The sequence below is a fragment of the Balaenoptera ricei genome, chromosome 10, assembly GCF_028023285.1.
Source record: "Balaenoptera ricei isolate mBalRic1 chromosome 10, mBalRic1.hap2, whole genome shotgun sequence".
NCBI lineage: Eukaryota > Metazoa > Chordata > Mammalia > Artiodactyla > Balaenopteridae > Balaenoptera > Balaenoptera ricei.
The window spans coordinates 96847661-96864470 of NC_082648.1; the positions used below are offsets into that span (position 1 = coordinate 96847661).

Here is a 16810-nt window from a genome sequence, read left to right on the forward strand (position 1 = left end):
GTGGCAAGAGCGTGTCAAAGAACAATAGCAGCATGGAAATGAGCCGAGCAGGAGATGGAGACAGAGAGAAAAGTCCTAATGATTCTCTTTGAGATCTTGGCTCCAGCTGTGGCTAAAGTTAGCTTTACTTCTGGACTTTTCAAACTCTCTTGAGCCAGTGAATTCATGTCTTGCATTTGCTAGTTTGAGTTTCTGTGGCTTGCGACTAAAAGAGTCCTGACCAATAACATCTCTTTTTTGAGTCTCTCTCTCCCGCTTGGAATAAGCCAAAGCTATTTGTACAGTCAGATGGAGAGGGAGGACTGGAAAGACCTGATGCTTTGATCATTGGTGGCAAATTGAACCCTGACCTAGAAAATTTCAGTGGGCACTGCACAATCTGCTATGCTGTCCCAAAGTTGAGCCCCAAGTTTACAGCTTTTTAGTTCACATTCACATGCTCAGCTACTGTTCTCCAAAGTAGGACATATCAGAGTGGCTGGATCCAGAGAGGTTTCCAGCCTTAGCCACGAGCCATATTGAAACCAGCCTTCCCCACAGAACTGTAGGCCCTTGTGTTGAGCCCTGGTTTCCAACTCTACACCAATGGGTAAATTCTCCTTGTCAGGGGGGTACTCAGCTTAACCTAGAAAATTTTTCTGAAATTCAAATCTTGGGAGTTTTATTTCCTTTCCTATCAAACAGCTCTGGGCTCCTATACAAATTAGTCCATTCCTTCTCCAGGACTTGGCATACCGGGGAATCTCTAGTAGATGCTTTTTTTATCAAGTAGCAAAACCTTCCCTTCCCCAGGAAAAAGTGTGCATTTATATTTGCATACTAAGAAAAGGCATTTAACTGACTTTGCAGAATACAGAAAATCTGTTCCACAGTGACTTTTAACATCTGCTTATTCAGAGGAGCAGCTTCTGAGCTTTAAAAATAATAAAATTAAAAAGCTCTTATTTCCCAGAACTCCACACTGTGAACAATTTCTGCTTGCCAGTTTGGTCTCTTTGTTTCCAAATCCCAGCTTCTATACCTTGCACATGCTGTCCTACAGCTTAACCTTTCCTCTCCGATTTTTGGAATCACAGAATCCAAATTAATTATAATCATTTGTCCTCTCATCCTTTCATAAATATTAGTCTTGTCTCTTAACTAGTATACACATTCTTTGAGGGCAGGAACCATACTTCTTTTGTACATTCTTTAGCACTTAGCATTCAATATACAATTGGTGAGTTAATGACTTAATGGATAATCAAATACCTTTTGTAACAAATGGTACTTTCAATACTTGAATTCTCATACAAGTGGATGCAACATAAGAAATGAAATCTTTCTGAGATCTATAAAGATTGTCACTGTAAATATTATTAGTGTTTTAATTAATAAATATTTTTATCATACATACATTTTGAAAACTAGATTTTATTTTCATTTAATTAGAGAAACCAATATTTTTTATACATTTATAAAATTAGTATCCAGAAATTTTACATTTAAATTAAGTTTAATATTTTAAAGAAGATTCTGAATTCTCTACCCAAAACTTAAAATATAAAAGTCATGCTATCTTGACCACCCAAAATTATAAAGTTCCTAATTACCTTCCTTTTTATCTTCCCAATAAAATATGTATGTATCAGAAGTACATTTTTAAAAAGTAATTTCAACTTGTCAAAAAGTCAAATGATTTAAAATTTAGCTTAATTTAATGTTTCTTTTCTGTTGCTATAAATGTGAATATATAGTTTGATATCATAAATTAAAAAGCTCTTTTGTGTGTCCTGTAAACATTCTTCCCTTAAATGTCTCCCTCCTTTGGAAGTGTATTCACTTCTGTGTTTGGGGGGCAGCTGTAAGAGGAGGAGACATTTCTGAGCTCTTAGACTTGCCATCTGCTTAGTGGCTCACTTTGGGAAGCTAAAGTGAGGTACCCCTTCCCCAACTATTTTTCAAAAGGTTTATTCATTCATATACATATTTATATTCCTGAACCGACATACAATGTGTAGTTATTATAAATCAGAGACCTTTAAGATAAATATGATTTAATTCTCTTTTGCTGACTTTCCTTTAATAACACATGAAAAAAACCAGACTCTTACTTCAAGATCTGAAATTTGAGACTGCTTTTCCATTTCTTCAGCTCCTAATAAGCACTAAGAAGCAATTTGCATCAATTCACCACCTACTCCTTGGCATCCCCAATTCCTCCAGCAGTTATTGCGAAGGTGGCTTCATTTTCAGGCATCTCGGGGCTAACAGAATACAAAGGAACACAAGTTTATAAAAAGCTCTATTTCTATAAATACTATATTCATGTCACAGCATCATATTCCTATTAGTCTGAGTCTCCAGAGACATGTGAGCTGGTACAGCTAAATGTGGACTACAGAATTTTCCTACAAGTATTATCAACCATCACAAACATTTATCGAACAACTTCTATATGTAAGGTTCTAAACGTCAAGAAAAACTACCCCACACTTGGAAATAGGCAAAAAAGGATAACTGTGTGCTCTTACAGTGCACTGTCAGGTATTGGGTAGCAGACCCTTAGGGGCTTATCTGATTCTAAATGGGTATGTACCTCATACAACTCAATAACAAAAAACAACCCAGTCGAAAAATGGGCAGAAGACCTAAATAGACATTTCTCCAAAGAAGACATACAGACGGCCAATAGGCACGTGAAAAGATACTCATCATTGCTAATTATTAGAGAACTGCAAATCAAAACTACAATGAGGTATTACGTCACACCGGTCAGAATGGCCATCATTAAAAAGTCTACAAATAGGACTTCCCTACTGGCGCAGTGGTTAAGAATCTGCCTGCCAGTGCAGGGGACACAGGTTCGAGCCCTGGTCCGGAAAGATCCCACATGCTGCGGAGCAACTAAGCCTGTGCGCCACAACTACTGAGCCTGCGCTCTAGAGCCCGTGAGCCACAACTACTGAAGCTTGCGTGCCTAGACCCTGCGCTCCGCAACAAGAGAAGCCACCGCAATGAGAAGCCTGCTCACTGCAATGAAGAGTAGCCCCCGCTCGCCACAACTAGAGAAAGCTGCGTGCAGCAACGAAGACCCGACGCAGCCATAAATAAATAAATAAAAATTTAAAAAAACAGTCTACAAATAACAAATGCTGGAGGGGGTGTGGAGAAAAGGGAACCCTCCTACACTGTTGGTGGGAATGTAAATTGGTGCAGCCACTATGGAAAACAGTATGGAGCTTCCTCAAAAAACTAAAAATAGAGTTGCCATATGATCCTGCAATCCCACTCCTGGGCGTACATCCAGACAAAACTATAATTCGAAAAGAGGCATGCACCCCTATGTTCATAGCAGCACTATTTACAATAGCCAAGACATGGAAACAACCTAAATGTCCATTGACAGATGAATGAATAAGGAAGATGTAGTGTATATATATATGTATATGTGTGTATACACACACACACACACACATATACACAATGGAATATTACTCAGCCTTAAAAAAGAATAGAATAATGCCATTTGCAGCAACATGGATGAACATAGAGATTATCATACTAAGCGAAGTAAATCAGAAAGAGAAAGACAAATGCCATATATCACTTATATGTGGAATCTAAAATATGACACAAATGAACAGAAACAGACTCACAGATACAGAGAACAGACTTGTGGTTGCCAAGGGGGGGATGGGGGAGGGAAGGATTGGGAGTTTGGGATTAGCAGATGCAAACTATTATATATAGGATGGATAAACAACAAGGTCCTACTGTATAGCACAGGGAACTATATTCAATATCCTGTTTCCATAATGGAAACAAATATGAAAAAGAATATATATATGTATAGCTGAATCACTTTGCTGTACAGCAGAAGTTAACACAACATTGTAAATCAACTATACCTCAATAAAAATTTTTAAATGGGTGTGCACATTTCCATTGACTAGACTAATGTAGGCAAAAACCATGAAAGACTTTGAAATGAACTAAAAGATAACTGAGTACCTTCAGCGAAAAAATAGGTTTCCTAACACATCCTTCCAGGTTATCCAAATCTATGAGGACTCCGTGGCTTTCATTGTCTTTGAGCTGTTTTACAACTCCATGAGCTGTAGAAAACTATGAGTAATACAAATTATCCTAGTTCATAGAAATGTAAATTGTGTGAGGAGGAATGCAATTGACTATTGTCTTATGGATATTGACCCATTTTTTATCAATTTATAATTAATTTCAGCATTACTTGTTTGACTACATATGTGTGGTAATTTGATTTTTCCTTTGATCTGGTTATAAAATCTTATTGGTTCCTGCATGAGTTAATGAGTTAAATAAAATCTTTGACATTTTATACTTGTACGAGTCATGATTTCATGCTCTTTTAAATTTTACCTTTTAACTTATTCTACAGCTCTATAGGAGTAGAGATTAATTTGTAGAAAACTGATAATGCAGATTATTCTTATGATGCCAGTCTATAGCAATGGAAATGAATTTCATTGTGTACAGAAACAATTGATTTCTCTCCAGTAGAAAACACAACTTCAAATTTACAATTTATTGCCTGGTAGGATATTAACCAGTTTTGCATCTATTATCAAATTTATTTCAGCATTGCTTTGACCGACTACATAAATCTCTGTTCCTCAAATTATCCTTTGAATCAGTGGTTTCCTCATTAATTAAGGAGTTGAATAAAATCTTTGACACGTCCATTTTATGCTTATTTGCAGAAAGTGATATTTTAAACTCTTTGAAAATCATACTTTAGCATGTACTAGACCCCACAGAATTTACAAAAATGAGACAGAGTCTTTACTCTCAAGAAGCCTAAAAGGTGAGCTATGACATAACAAATATGCAAAGTAAGCTAAGTTCCATAAAGTCAGTATATGTTATAGAACTCTAAGGAAAGCAGAAGTTATGCAGGCTAGGTTGATCAGGAAAGATTTCATAGATAATAGAGGACTTCACAGAAGCCTTTGAGGCAGAAATTGGGGTATTCCATTTCTAGCATGAACAAAAGAGTAGGAATAGAGAAGCTTGTCTTGTGTATAAGAAAGAGAGGAAGAATAAGAAGTTAGGTTTAGATATGTTGAGCTTGAGATACCTGTGGGGCACTGATGTTGAGGAGGTCTGCAAGTAGTTGGAAATGAATATCTAACACTTGAATAAAATGTTAGACTAAAAATAGGAATTTGAAAATCACTGACCGTGAGAGAAAGAGCCTACTGCTACTTTGTGCTGTTATTATATTCAGGTTATGGTGACTGTACGGTAATATTAATAGCTTCCATTTATTAAGTATTTACTAACTATTATGTGTCAGGCTCCCTTATATTATTTCATTTAAACTTTACAATTACTCTGTTGGGTATGTATTATTATCCACATTTTATAGATGAGAAGACTGAGGTTCAGGGAAGTAATTTGATCAAGGTCACAGTGCTGGGAATTGAAGATGCCAGGATTAGAGACTAAGGTATTTGATTCCAAAGCTCATGATCTTAATCAGTAGGCTATATTGTCATGCAAAATTGGTTTTTTGTTTTTTGATTTTGTTTGTTTGGTTGTTTTGTTTTGTTTGGAGGGTGCAGATTAGCTAGTCTACTTTGAGCACACCATGGGTAAGGTTACTTCCCTTAAGAAAGAGCAGAGGAATCTCCCTGGAGGATAGAACATGAGCTATAGATAAAGTAGGTCTTGCTAGACTGAAGTTGGAGTTAAAGAATAAGAAGGCCTGAGTGGAATTAGAAAATAACTTTTTGACTTTGATGGAAAATAGTCAGCCACTTAAAAATGGCAGGAAGACAAGGAGTTGAGAAAGAGGGAAGCCAAGCGAAGTATCTGCAAAGTTGAACCAGGGTTTTTTGCTTGTTTGTTTTGGTTTTGAAACAGAATAAAAAACAATTACTTTAGAAACTTGACCATTTGTATGTCTTTTTATTTTTTGTAATTGTTTAAAATTTGATTTTCCTTTGAATTCAGTAGAGTTTTAATGTTCACTGATCTCAGATATGCTAAGTAGAATAAAATAAATGGGGGTTTTATTCACTCAAAGTTTTAAAGAGAGATAATATACACTTGAGGGCCAGTTATAGTTACTTACGGAAGCAGTAACTATAGGCTATTCAAGGAAAAAGGCTAGGTTCCCTTTTGTAGTCACTCCTGTACTCCTGGGAATTATGAGAACCCTTTTCTGCTCAGTTCTTGGGGAATACTGTTTTAACAAGAAATGTCTTTCTCTTACATCTGTATAAGGTAGTAGTTGAAGCCATGGGAGTAGCTATAGCAGACTAGCTATTACTACCCTGAATAGATAATCCTTAATAAACTAAGAAATAGTGTAGTGGTTAAAAGTGTAGACCCTAGATTCAGACAGCATAGATTCTAATCCTGGTTCCATTACTTATTGGTTTTGTGATGTGGGGCAAGTCCATTCACTTACTCATTAAGAAAATATTTACTGGGACTTCCCTGGTGGCGCAGTGGTTAAGACTCCGCCTGCCAATGCAGGGGACAGTGTTTGAACTCTGGTCCGGGAAGATCCCACATGCCGAGAAGCAACTAAGCCCGTGCGCCCCAACTACTGAGCCTGTGCTCTAGAGCCCGCACGCCACAACTACGGAAGCCTGTGCGCTCTAGGACCTGCGTGCCACAACTACTGAGCCCACGTGCTGCAACTACTGAAGCCCGTGTGTCTAGAACCCATGCTCTGCAACAAGAGAAGCCACCACAATGAAGCCGTTGCAATGCACATCGCGACGAAGAGTAGCCCCCGCTTGCTGCAACTAGAGAAAGCCCGCGTACAGCAACGAAGACCCAACGCAGCCAAAATTTGAAAAAAAAGAAAAAAGAAAAAAAAATTTACTGAGCACTTCCTATATCCCTGTTGTAGGCACTTGAGATCTGTATGTGAAAAAAATAGACAAAGATCTCTGGCCTTGTGGAACTTATATTTGGGGGAAGGACAGACAGACAATAAATAATGGACATAATAAATAAATAAATATGTGATATGTTAGAAAATAAGTGTTATAGGGAAAGAAAAAAATAGAGCTGGATAAGGGAGATTGGAAGCATGGAAACTGGGACAAGGCTAGCTGCAATTTTAAATAGGGAGATCAAGATAGGCATTTTGTTGAGAAGGTAACATTTGATCAAAGACTTGAAGGAGGTGAGGGAGATAGCCAGAAAGAGGGCTATGTGGGGGAAGCTTATTCCAGGCAGGGAGAGCAATAATCACAGAAGCGAGGCCCTAAGGGAGGAGTGTGCCTGGCATGTTTCTAGAATATCAAGGTGCCCACTGAGGTTGAAGCACGGTGAGCAAGGGGGAAAGCAGGAGGAATAAGAATAGGGCCATTCATGTAGTGCTCTGTAAACCAGTGTAGAGACATGGGCTTTTATTCTGAGTTAAGATGGGGAGCCATCGGAGTGTTTTAAACAGAGGATAGATATGCTCTGACTTGGTGTTACAAAGGATCATTCTGGCTTCTGTGTTTAAAATAGACTGTAGAGGGGCAGTGGTTACCTAACTACTTGGGGGGCCTTGGTTTCCTCATGTGTAAATGGGGATAATAATCTCTATCTCTTAAGGTAGTCCTTAAAAACAATGAAAAAGTAAATAAATAAAGCACTTGGCAGAAGCCTAGCACATAGTAGCCACTCAGTAAGTGTTAGCTATCATTTTTAGCATCATGATCTTCTCTACCAAAAAGTTTTTTCTAAAGTCAAGGAGAATTCTTTGTGAGAAATCTTTAGGGACCAGAAAGAAGGCAGTACAAGATGCACAGCAAATTAAGTTTTCACATTTTAAGTTCTGATCTAGTTTTGCTATTTTTATTCAGATTTATGGAAAGTTGACATGACTAACTTCTATGATAATTTTAATTATCCTTTGTTGAGTCTGCAGAACCCTAGTGTTCTCTTAGGACTGTAAAAACTGCAGGGGTTATTTGTTCCTAAAAGTTTGGAGGACTTGATGAAATATACAAATGATTGAATATGTAGATGGAATTCATTCATTTATTAATTCAACAAATAGTTATTGAGCTCTTACTATGTGTCAAGGACCATGCTAGGTGCTGGGGACATTAGTGAACCAGACTCAGTCCCTGTAGTGAGGGAGAAGTACATGTAATCAGCTGATTACAATTCAGAGTGAAAAATGTTTGGGAAAGTTCTAAGCACAGCAATCTGTCCAAGATACAGACCAAGAAATTTTAGTAAAAATATGGAACAATCCTACTATCTACTTAATTCAACAAAGAACATTTGTAACAAATTTCTAGAGATTGCTGAAGCTCCACAAAGCATAGCACTTGCATATGTGTATCACAGTCTTCTACAGGGACTGATGATGAAAAGCAAAATGGTCTGCATAAAAACCAGATAGAGGGGGGAACGGATTATTTAATATTTTTCAATGACAATACATAGTAAGTACTGTGATTCATAAGCCAAAACCAGATTAAGAGCTCATCTGATTCCTTTTTGGCTGATTTTTCCCTCCCTAGGGTAAAGAGTTATTACAAATCTTTACCTTGTTGCCAGGATTGCTAATCAGTCAGTCACAAATACATCTATTATGTCCGAGGCACTAAGAATACAGTGGTAAGCAAGAGAATAGTATCTCTGTCCTCAGGGTATATTTACTGTCTAGTGGGGATGACATATGTTACATAAATCATTACCAATGGAATGTAAGCTCATGAGGGCAGGGCCTTGTCTTTTGGTTTTGTTCACTGCTCTATCCCCAGAGTCTAGAACAGCTGATATGTAATAGGTTTCTCTGTAAAAACTTATTAAGCTTATAACTCTTTTTTTGTACTATTTGATTTTTTTTTTTAAAGTATTTGTTTATTTATTTATTTATGGCTGTGTTGGGTCTTCGTTTCTGTGCGAGGGCTCTCTCTAGTTGTGGCAAGTGGGGACCACTCTTCATCGCGGTGCGCGGGCCTCTCACCATCGCGGCCTCTCTTGTTGCGGAGCACAGGCTCCAGACGCGCAGGCTCAGCAATTGTGGCTCACAGGCCCAGCCGCTCCGCGGCACGTGGGATCCTCCCAGACCAGGGCTCGAACCCGCGGTCCCCTGCATTGGCAGGCAGACTCTCAACCACTGCGCCACCAGGGAAGCCCCATACTGTTTGATTTTATTTATTTATTTTTTACCATGTACATCAATTATGTTGTCAAAGTTTATTCATATATTTGCACATGTATATATATGTATAATATATATAATACTTGCATGTACATACATATATATAAAATGAGTGTATGTGTATATATATGTACATCTACACATATGCATACACATACACACACACACACACACACACACACACACGTATGACTCCTTTTGAATTTGGACAGAAAACCCCAATGGTTTCAGTTTCCACAGGAGAAGCTGAAGGTGACATGACCTTCCAGAACATTCCAGCACCATCTTTGCAGGGGGAGACAGGAGAGGGGTAAGAAGTACTATGCAAGCCTTACAGGAAAAGCCACATTATTGCTTTTTTTAACAATAAAACCACCAGCCTCCTTCCAAGCTGCATACTTGCAAATCTTGAAAAGTTCGAGAAAAATCTTTAGCCCCAGCCCCATGCCAGGCTCTAGTTTTGCAGTTTATCTCTAAGTGGCTGAAACATTAGTTTTCTCACTCTAAAGACTGTTTCCTTACTCTCTCGGTTTATCAGCTTCAAGGGCCCAAGGAACTTTCTCGGATCAGAGAGGGGCCTAGGTCTGCAAGAGCTGGAGCTAGAGGCCTGGAGCCCAGCAACCCTACCAACTGGCCCAGCGGCACCCTATGTGTTGAAATCCAGCTCCAACAGCGGTCCCACCAGCCCCAGGTCTCTGAGACATGTGCCCAGAGAGCGACCAGGGGCCACCCCTTCCAGCTCAACCTTTCTAGACCCAGTCAAAGTCATGACTCCTGAGGAACAGCTGCAGGGAAGGCGGGGGTACCCTCCCCTGCCATCCCCTCAGAGATAAACACAACAGATGGGCAAAAATGGGGGAGGTCCATAGAGAAGGGTCAGCAGCAATGCTCAGGAAGGGGTGGGTAATACCTCCCCAATTCAAATCGCTTTAGGTTTGTTGCTGGTAAAATCTAAGCTTATAACTGTTAATTAAATAAGTAAAGTACTGTGAAAGAATAAAGGGTGTAATATAGAGTATTAGCTTAGAATGTAAGGGTCAGGGAAAGGTTCCTTGAGGAAGCGATGTTTAAACTGAAACCTGAACAGAAAACTGGCAGAGAGAAAGAAGAACATCCCTATCACATGCTGTACTTTTCCTGTATTTACCTCACTTCAACTGGAATCAATTATTTCATTTTCTAGCTTCACTGTAAGATTTGGAAGGTCGGAGACCAAGTCAGTTTGTCAACAAGATCCCCGAATCCCTAGAACCCAGTATGTAGTAGGGACTTCCTAATGAATTGAATACTTTTTGAGAAGGAAATTCAAACATGTAGTGTCTGCCAGTGGAATAATTATAGCCTCTCAGGAGAGGCAATTCTATATAATACCATATGCACAAGAATCTGATTAAGATAAGAAATATTTACCTGTCATAAATCTTGGCAATTCTCAGCTCTCCTCTTCCCTTTCGCAAGCTTATTCTTGTTGTTGAAGCATGAGCTAGAATGTGTCCCCCGATGGGTTTTTTGGGGTCGGCCTGAAAACTGAATTAATAAAACACCTTTTCAGGTTTCATCATATGGACTATATACAGTACTACCTGCAATTACAAGGCAACTTTTCTGTGGAGTATGGCAGGGGACAGAGTAGGTTTGCGTTCTAAACAAGCAGAGGCTTGTTCATAAACCAGGGAATGGGCTAGAGTTTGGAGCTGCTATGTACCCCATTGCCATCCAGTTCAGGCTTCTGAGATTCCTATGATAAATGGTTCATGTTTTGTGTGATTTTTTAAAAGAAAAAACACAAATAAAACACTACTCACTGTTTTAGGATAAATCTTGGGGTTAAGCAATTTTTCTTTACAAAATACAAAGATTGAATTTATTCATTCATTCATGTATCAGAAGTATTTATTAAAGGCTTACTGTGTGCCAAGCACTATTCTAGTCTAATGAATAAGTAATACCCAACCCTCCCTCATGATGCTATGCTGTAAATGAGAGCAGATTGAGAACCTCCTTCTTATTCATTAACTGTACATTGGAAGCCTTCAATGTTGTACTGGTTATGAATTTGAGGTGAGAAGAATCTCAGAAATATCTTTATCGCTGATGTCTAAAGTTTATTCTTCTAAAATAGGATACAGAAAAGATAAGCTCTTACTATGATCTTATCAATTCAAAAATAAATTATGATTGCAATGTAGTTACAAATATTGACACTCTTGAGAGATATACTCACTAGGGGACTAACACTCACGTGGCAAGAAGTGAAAGGTTCTTAATAAACCTAATATAGTAAGCCTTTCAAAAAAGCCTAGGTGCAAAAAGCCTCCGCAAAATACTAGCAAACCGAATCCAGCAACATATCAAAAGGATTATACACCATGACCAAGTAGTATTTATTCTAGGAATGCAAGAGTGGTTCAACATAGGAAAATCATCATTGTAATATACCATATCAGTAGAATGAAGGAGAAAACCACAAGATCATCTCCTTTGATGCAGAAGAAAATCTAGGCTTCAAAATCATCAATAAATGGAACTGAACTTAAACTAACAGGTTACACTTGATCAAAATAAATTTTGGTGTAGCATAATAGCCTTAGCTTTGGGAGAATTCAGTTGCAAGTCAATTCAAATTCTGCTTGCTCCATGAAGTTCAGGATTCTGTTTACTGTAAGCATGAGGCTTGGTGTAGTGACGATGTGGCTGATTGACGCGAGGCTAAAGAGATTGTAGGTTAATGGGGATATGAAGCTCTCTGGGAAAGGAGTCTGCTAATATAAACTGCTGCATTTATTTTATTTTATTTTTTATTTTTTGGGGCCACACCTCGCAGCACATGGGATCTTAGTTCCCTGACTGGGGATCGAAACCGCACCTCCTGTGTGGAAGTGCGGAATCTTAACAACTGGACCACCAGGGAAGTCCCAAACTGCTGCCTTTTGATGGCTGTTCATTTCACTGCTTAGAGTCTTAGGTGGTGGGATTTTAGTCCATCATATATCTAAGCTGACTTGTCTTCACTCAGGGTACCACGGGGATGGGTTGGTTGGCTGTCCGTTAGTGCCTTCTGATTTTTGCGGAGTCAAACAATTGAAAAAAATAAAAAATAAACTGCTTCTTGATTAAATGGCTCACAGGTTAGGACAAGCTGGCTGGGGTTGGATAGGATTGATTGATTCAGCAGGTCCAACGTGAGAACAAGAACAGAGAGTTAGTTTTGGAGTGAACCACTATCAAGAAAGTAGCATCCAGGCAGGTGAGACTGACAGGAGTTAAGAAGTCAGAAGATAGGTTGCTTTACTCAGACAGCTGAAAGGGTAGTAAAGCAATGAAGCCCTTTCAGTTGGATGAAATAGCTAGAGATGAATTGTCTCTATAATGCTTACAGATCAATGCCACTCTTTTTAATGGAATAACTCTAAACCTTCCAGGTTACCCTCCATTACAGGTGGTTCTTCAAGGTCTTAAAAGAATCCTATGTTCTACATAGATGGGCTGCTTGAGGGCCTGATGATATTCTCAGCTGGGCTGTGAACTCTGAACTTGCAAACACTGTATTTATGCTTCTTTAGCGCATTTTTCATGTCCTGCCTTTAGTGCTATTATTATTTACATATTATATTCCCCCTCAATCCCTCGCCTATTACCTATCACTAAGCTCCTTAAGGGCACATGACATTGTATTCAGCTCTGTAGCAACCAGCCACACAGTGGGTGCTCAAAAATATTTTTTGAACTTAAGACATAGAAGTTACAAAAATACCAAGGAGAATATTGGGCAATAGAAAGATAGGTGCCCCCACAGCAGGTAGACCAGTTAGAAACTGCTATGAAGAGGGGACAAGAAAGGAGAGTCGGGGTTTGCTAAATGGGCAGAGAGAAGTTTTAACAGCTATGTTAATGCTTCTCACAGATGGTCTCTCCATACTGCCTAGTAATTCTTCTATATGAGCATGGTTAACCTCACCTCCCTTTTACCAAACTTTCAGTAGTCTCCTTAAGCGCTCTTTTCTGTTCTTTTCCCTAACTTTGGATGACATTGCCTGCTTCTTCACAAAGAAAAGGAGGGCTCTCAGGAAGACAGTCCCTCAACTTCTGCTTCTTTTTTTCTGCTACCTACATACAGTCCTCCCTCGGTATCCACAGGGGGATCCGTTCCAGAACCCACCTCCCCACCATGGATACCAAAATTCACGAATGCCCAAGTCCCTTATATAAAACGGTGTGGTATTTGCATGTAACCTACACACATCCTCCCATATACTTTATTTTTATTTTTTTAAGTTAAAAAAAATTTTTATTGGAGTATAGTTGATTTACAATATTGTGTCCTCCTCTATACTTTAAATCATCTCTAGATTACTTATAATACCTAATACAATGTAAATGCTACATAAATAGTTGTAAATACAATTTAAATTCTATGTAAATAGCTGCTAGAGCACAGCAAATTCAAATTTTGCTTTTTGGAACTTTCTGGCTTTTTTTATTCTGATTATTTTTGATCCTAGGTTGGTTGAATTCATGGATGTGGAACCTATGGATACGAAGGGCCCACTGTACTTATCTACAACTGTACTCATTCTTCCTCCTTCCCTCTCAAACTTATATTTTTTCTTATTTCAGCAAGTCCTCTTATACCTCAATGCCTTTATAAACTCAATTATCTCTGAAGCAAAAGCCCCTTTTCTACTGTGTTTGCTCATTTAGCTCCTACTCACCCTTCTTGAAAACCATGCCTGATACCCTGAAACAGAGTAGAGCCTACCTCCCCTGTCCTCTCATATCACTATGTATATAACTCTATTAAAGCACACTACATTATAAGTTTTAATTCATGGGTCTCATTCCCCAACTATACTCTAAATCCTTATTCATTTTAGTAACTCCAGTGCCTAGAAAAGTACCTATAATATAAAAGACACTCAATAACTCTTGTTGAATGGATACGGGAAGAGAAGACAATTTGGGTTTCCTCCAAATTAGATCCTTTTAGACACAGATTTGTGATATATCTTCAAAGAAGCTGTAATTCAAGGAACTTTTAAAGGGTGTTCTGACAGAAAGGGAAATGTAAAAGGAGACAGGATTTCCCCCTAATTAAAGTAATCCTCCCCGCCTCCACCCCCTTACAGATAATCTAATGAAGAGCAGGAATCTGTAGGTTTTAGCTGTATGGCTATGTTTTTTTCTTAGCAAATTATTGTTTGTTATTACCAATGTGGTATCCTATGCACAAAAGAGAATAGGTACTACTGCCTGTCATTGATTACTACAGGTGAAGAGCCTGAGTGTTAAGAATGTTGTTTCCGGACTTCCCTGGTGGCGCAGTGGTTAAGAATCCGCCTGCCAATGCAGGGGACACGGGTTCGAGCCCTGGTCCGGGAAGATCCCACATGCCACGGAGAAACTAAGACCGTGTGCCACAGCTACTGAGCCTGCGCTCTAGAACCCACGAGCCACAACTACTGAGCCCACGTGCCACAACTACGGAAGCCCGGGCGCCTAGAGCCTGTGCTCTGCAACAAGAGAAGGCACTGCAGTGAGAAGCCCGCGCACCACAACGATGAGTAGCCCCCGCTCGCCGCAACTAGAGAAAGCCCGCACGCAACAACGAAGACCCAACACAGCCAAAAATAAAAATAAATAAAATAAATTAAAAAAAAAAAAAAGAATGTCGTTTCCAAAGGGAGATGATTTTGAATGAACTAAATGAGAAATAAATGATAAGATCTGCAAAAGTGCTAAGAAATCATATAGGAAAGATAATATGGGGAGAAAAAAGTCCTAAAAAGTGACTCATAATGTAAGAGGTTATACTTAATTAAAATAAATTGCAACATAGAGTAACAGGCTTAGCTCTGGGAGAATATCAAGCCAATTCAAATTTTACTTGTTCCATCAGAGTGTTCAGGATTCTGTGCAGAATTTCATGTAGAATTTATGGCTCTTGACTTTTCTTGTAGGTCACTAACACTTTGATAATTTAATAAAAGATATAGACTCTCCCCCAGAAAAATGCACATATGTACACATACAAAAATTTTCATATAAGCTTAGGAGATTCATGGACCACCCCGCCCCCTGCCCCAGTGTGGTTGGCTATTAAGAATAATATTCACAACCAAGATTTACTGAGCCCTTACTATGTGGCAGACACTCTTCTAACTCATCTAATTATTTCCCTTTGCTTGGATTCCATATTTAGTAAATAGCTTTGGACTAAAATTTGGATTCCTATAGAGGTCTGCCTACAAGGAGAGAATGCTCTGGTCAAAAGAACTTCAAATGTAGTTACATTTTTCTTTATCAGTACACTGGCCCTCTGATCTTTCATTGAGTCTCATGAGTTTGATTAATGTGAGTCTGTCCCTGAGAAATGGATTTGTACTCAGTAGGATGACCAAATCAAATCTCTGTCTGTAAGGCTGAGGGCCCTGAACACTGGTCAACTTACCAGGGTAATGGATACATCCCTGCAAAGCGCCTCATATGACAGCATGCTAACCTTTCCCCAGGCACATACAGCCTCAATGTGCTAAGTGGTGTAAGAGCTTTAGAGTTAGACCTGGGTTCAAATTTTGGCTTATCAGCCAGCCATATGACCTCAGGAAAATTGTTAATCATTCTAAGTGTCTGTTTCTTCATTTTAAATGGAGTATAATAATTGTACCTAACTGGTATGGTAGTTGTAACAATAAAATGAAATAATTTAGGTAAGGCATTAACCCAGTGACTGCAATTATTATTATCTGCCTTCCTAATCCTGATTCACTTATTATCTATGTTACCTTGGGCTAATTATTTACCTTTATGAATCTCAGTTTCTTTAACTGTAAAATGGGAACCAAAAAAACCCCCTTACTTTTTAGGTCTGTTGTGAAGATTCAAGATATATTTAATCTAACTCATTGGGAGCCTACTACATGCCAGGAACTGTGCCAGGTCATCATAAAGTATTAGATTTACCCTTTCAGTAATCTTGGCACATAAGAGATACTCAATAAATAGTAACTATTATTATTTAACTAAATGATTCAGTTAAAACACTCTTTCAGTGACATGTAAATCAAGAAACATTTCTTAAAGTTTCTTTGAACTTCTTGAGTATTCTAGCAGTTATAAACAAGTCTTGAGGTAAAGTACAAGAAGGTGTAATAGCATTCCACATTCTTTTAGAGGGCTTTAATTTACTTCTATTTCTGACCAAGTAAAAACGGCTTCAGAAAACCACCCACATGCCTCCTTTAGCCTACTCTCTTATTTCCCCTTCTTTTATGTTATCTTCTCTTCTTTCCTCCTTTTCTCAGGGGATGAGGGAGTATGATGAGAAGGAGGAAGAGATGGGGGTGGATATTAGGAATAAAGAGGGGCCAAGAAAGATTGTTTCATTTATCCCCCTCTGGTTGAACAGGATACAGCCTGTTATATTGTTGACAGTAAGATCCAGAACCTCCTGACCTTCCAACTGCAAATTAGGGTGCAGGAAGTATAGGATTATGGTGATGGTAGGGCAGGTGATATTTTTCTGGGAGTGAGATAGGAAGAATAGCACAGTGAGACTAAAAGAGCATAAACTTTGAAGTCAAAGATACCTGGGTTCCAAATCTGACTCCTGTTTTTTAACTGTATGATTGAGCAAGTAGGCACTCTGAGCCTCTGTTTCCT

At 38.7% G+C, this 16810-nt stretch overlaps 1 protein-coding gene and 1 non-coding gene across 3 annotated transcripts in view; one reads left to right on the forward strand and one right to left on the reverse strand.

Moving 5' to 3' along the window:
* Positions 1-2162: 2162 nt before the first annotated feature.
* Positions 2163-16810, reverse strand: part of DMC1 (DNA meiotic recombinase 1) — a 38760-nt gene continuing 24112 nt past the window's right edge. For both annotated transcript variants that reach the window (XM_059934854.1, XM_059934853.1), the window contains 2 exons: positions 10562-10678; positions 2163-2246 (listed from right to left, as the gene is read on the reverse strand). In XM_059934854.1, coding sequence (XP_059790837.1) covers positions 2177-2246; positions 10562-10678 — 187 coding nt within the window. In that variant the 3' untranslated portion in view covers positions 2163-2176. The remainder of the gene's footprint in view (positions 2247-10561; positions 10679-16810) is intronic.
* On the forward strand, positions 12083-12234 carry LOC132373859 (small nucleolar RNA SNORA79). The gene has a single exon (XR_009505517.1). It is a non-coding gene; the product is annotated as a small nucleolar RNA SNORA79 (small nucleolar RNA).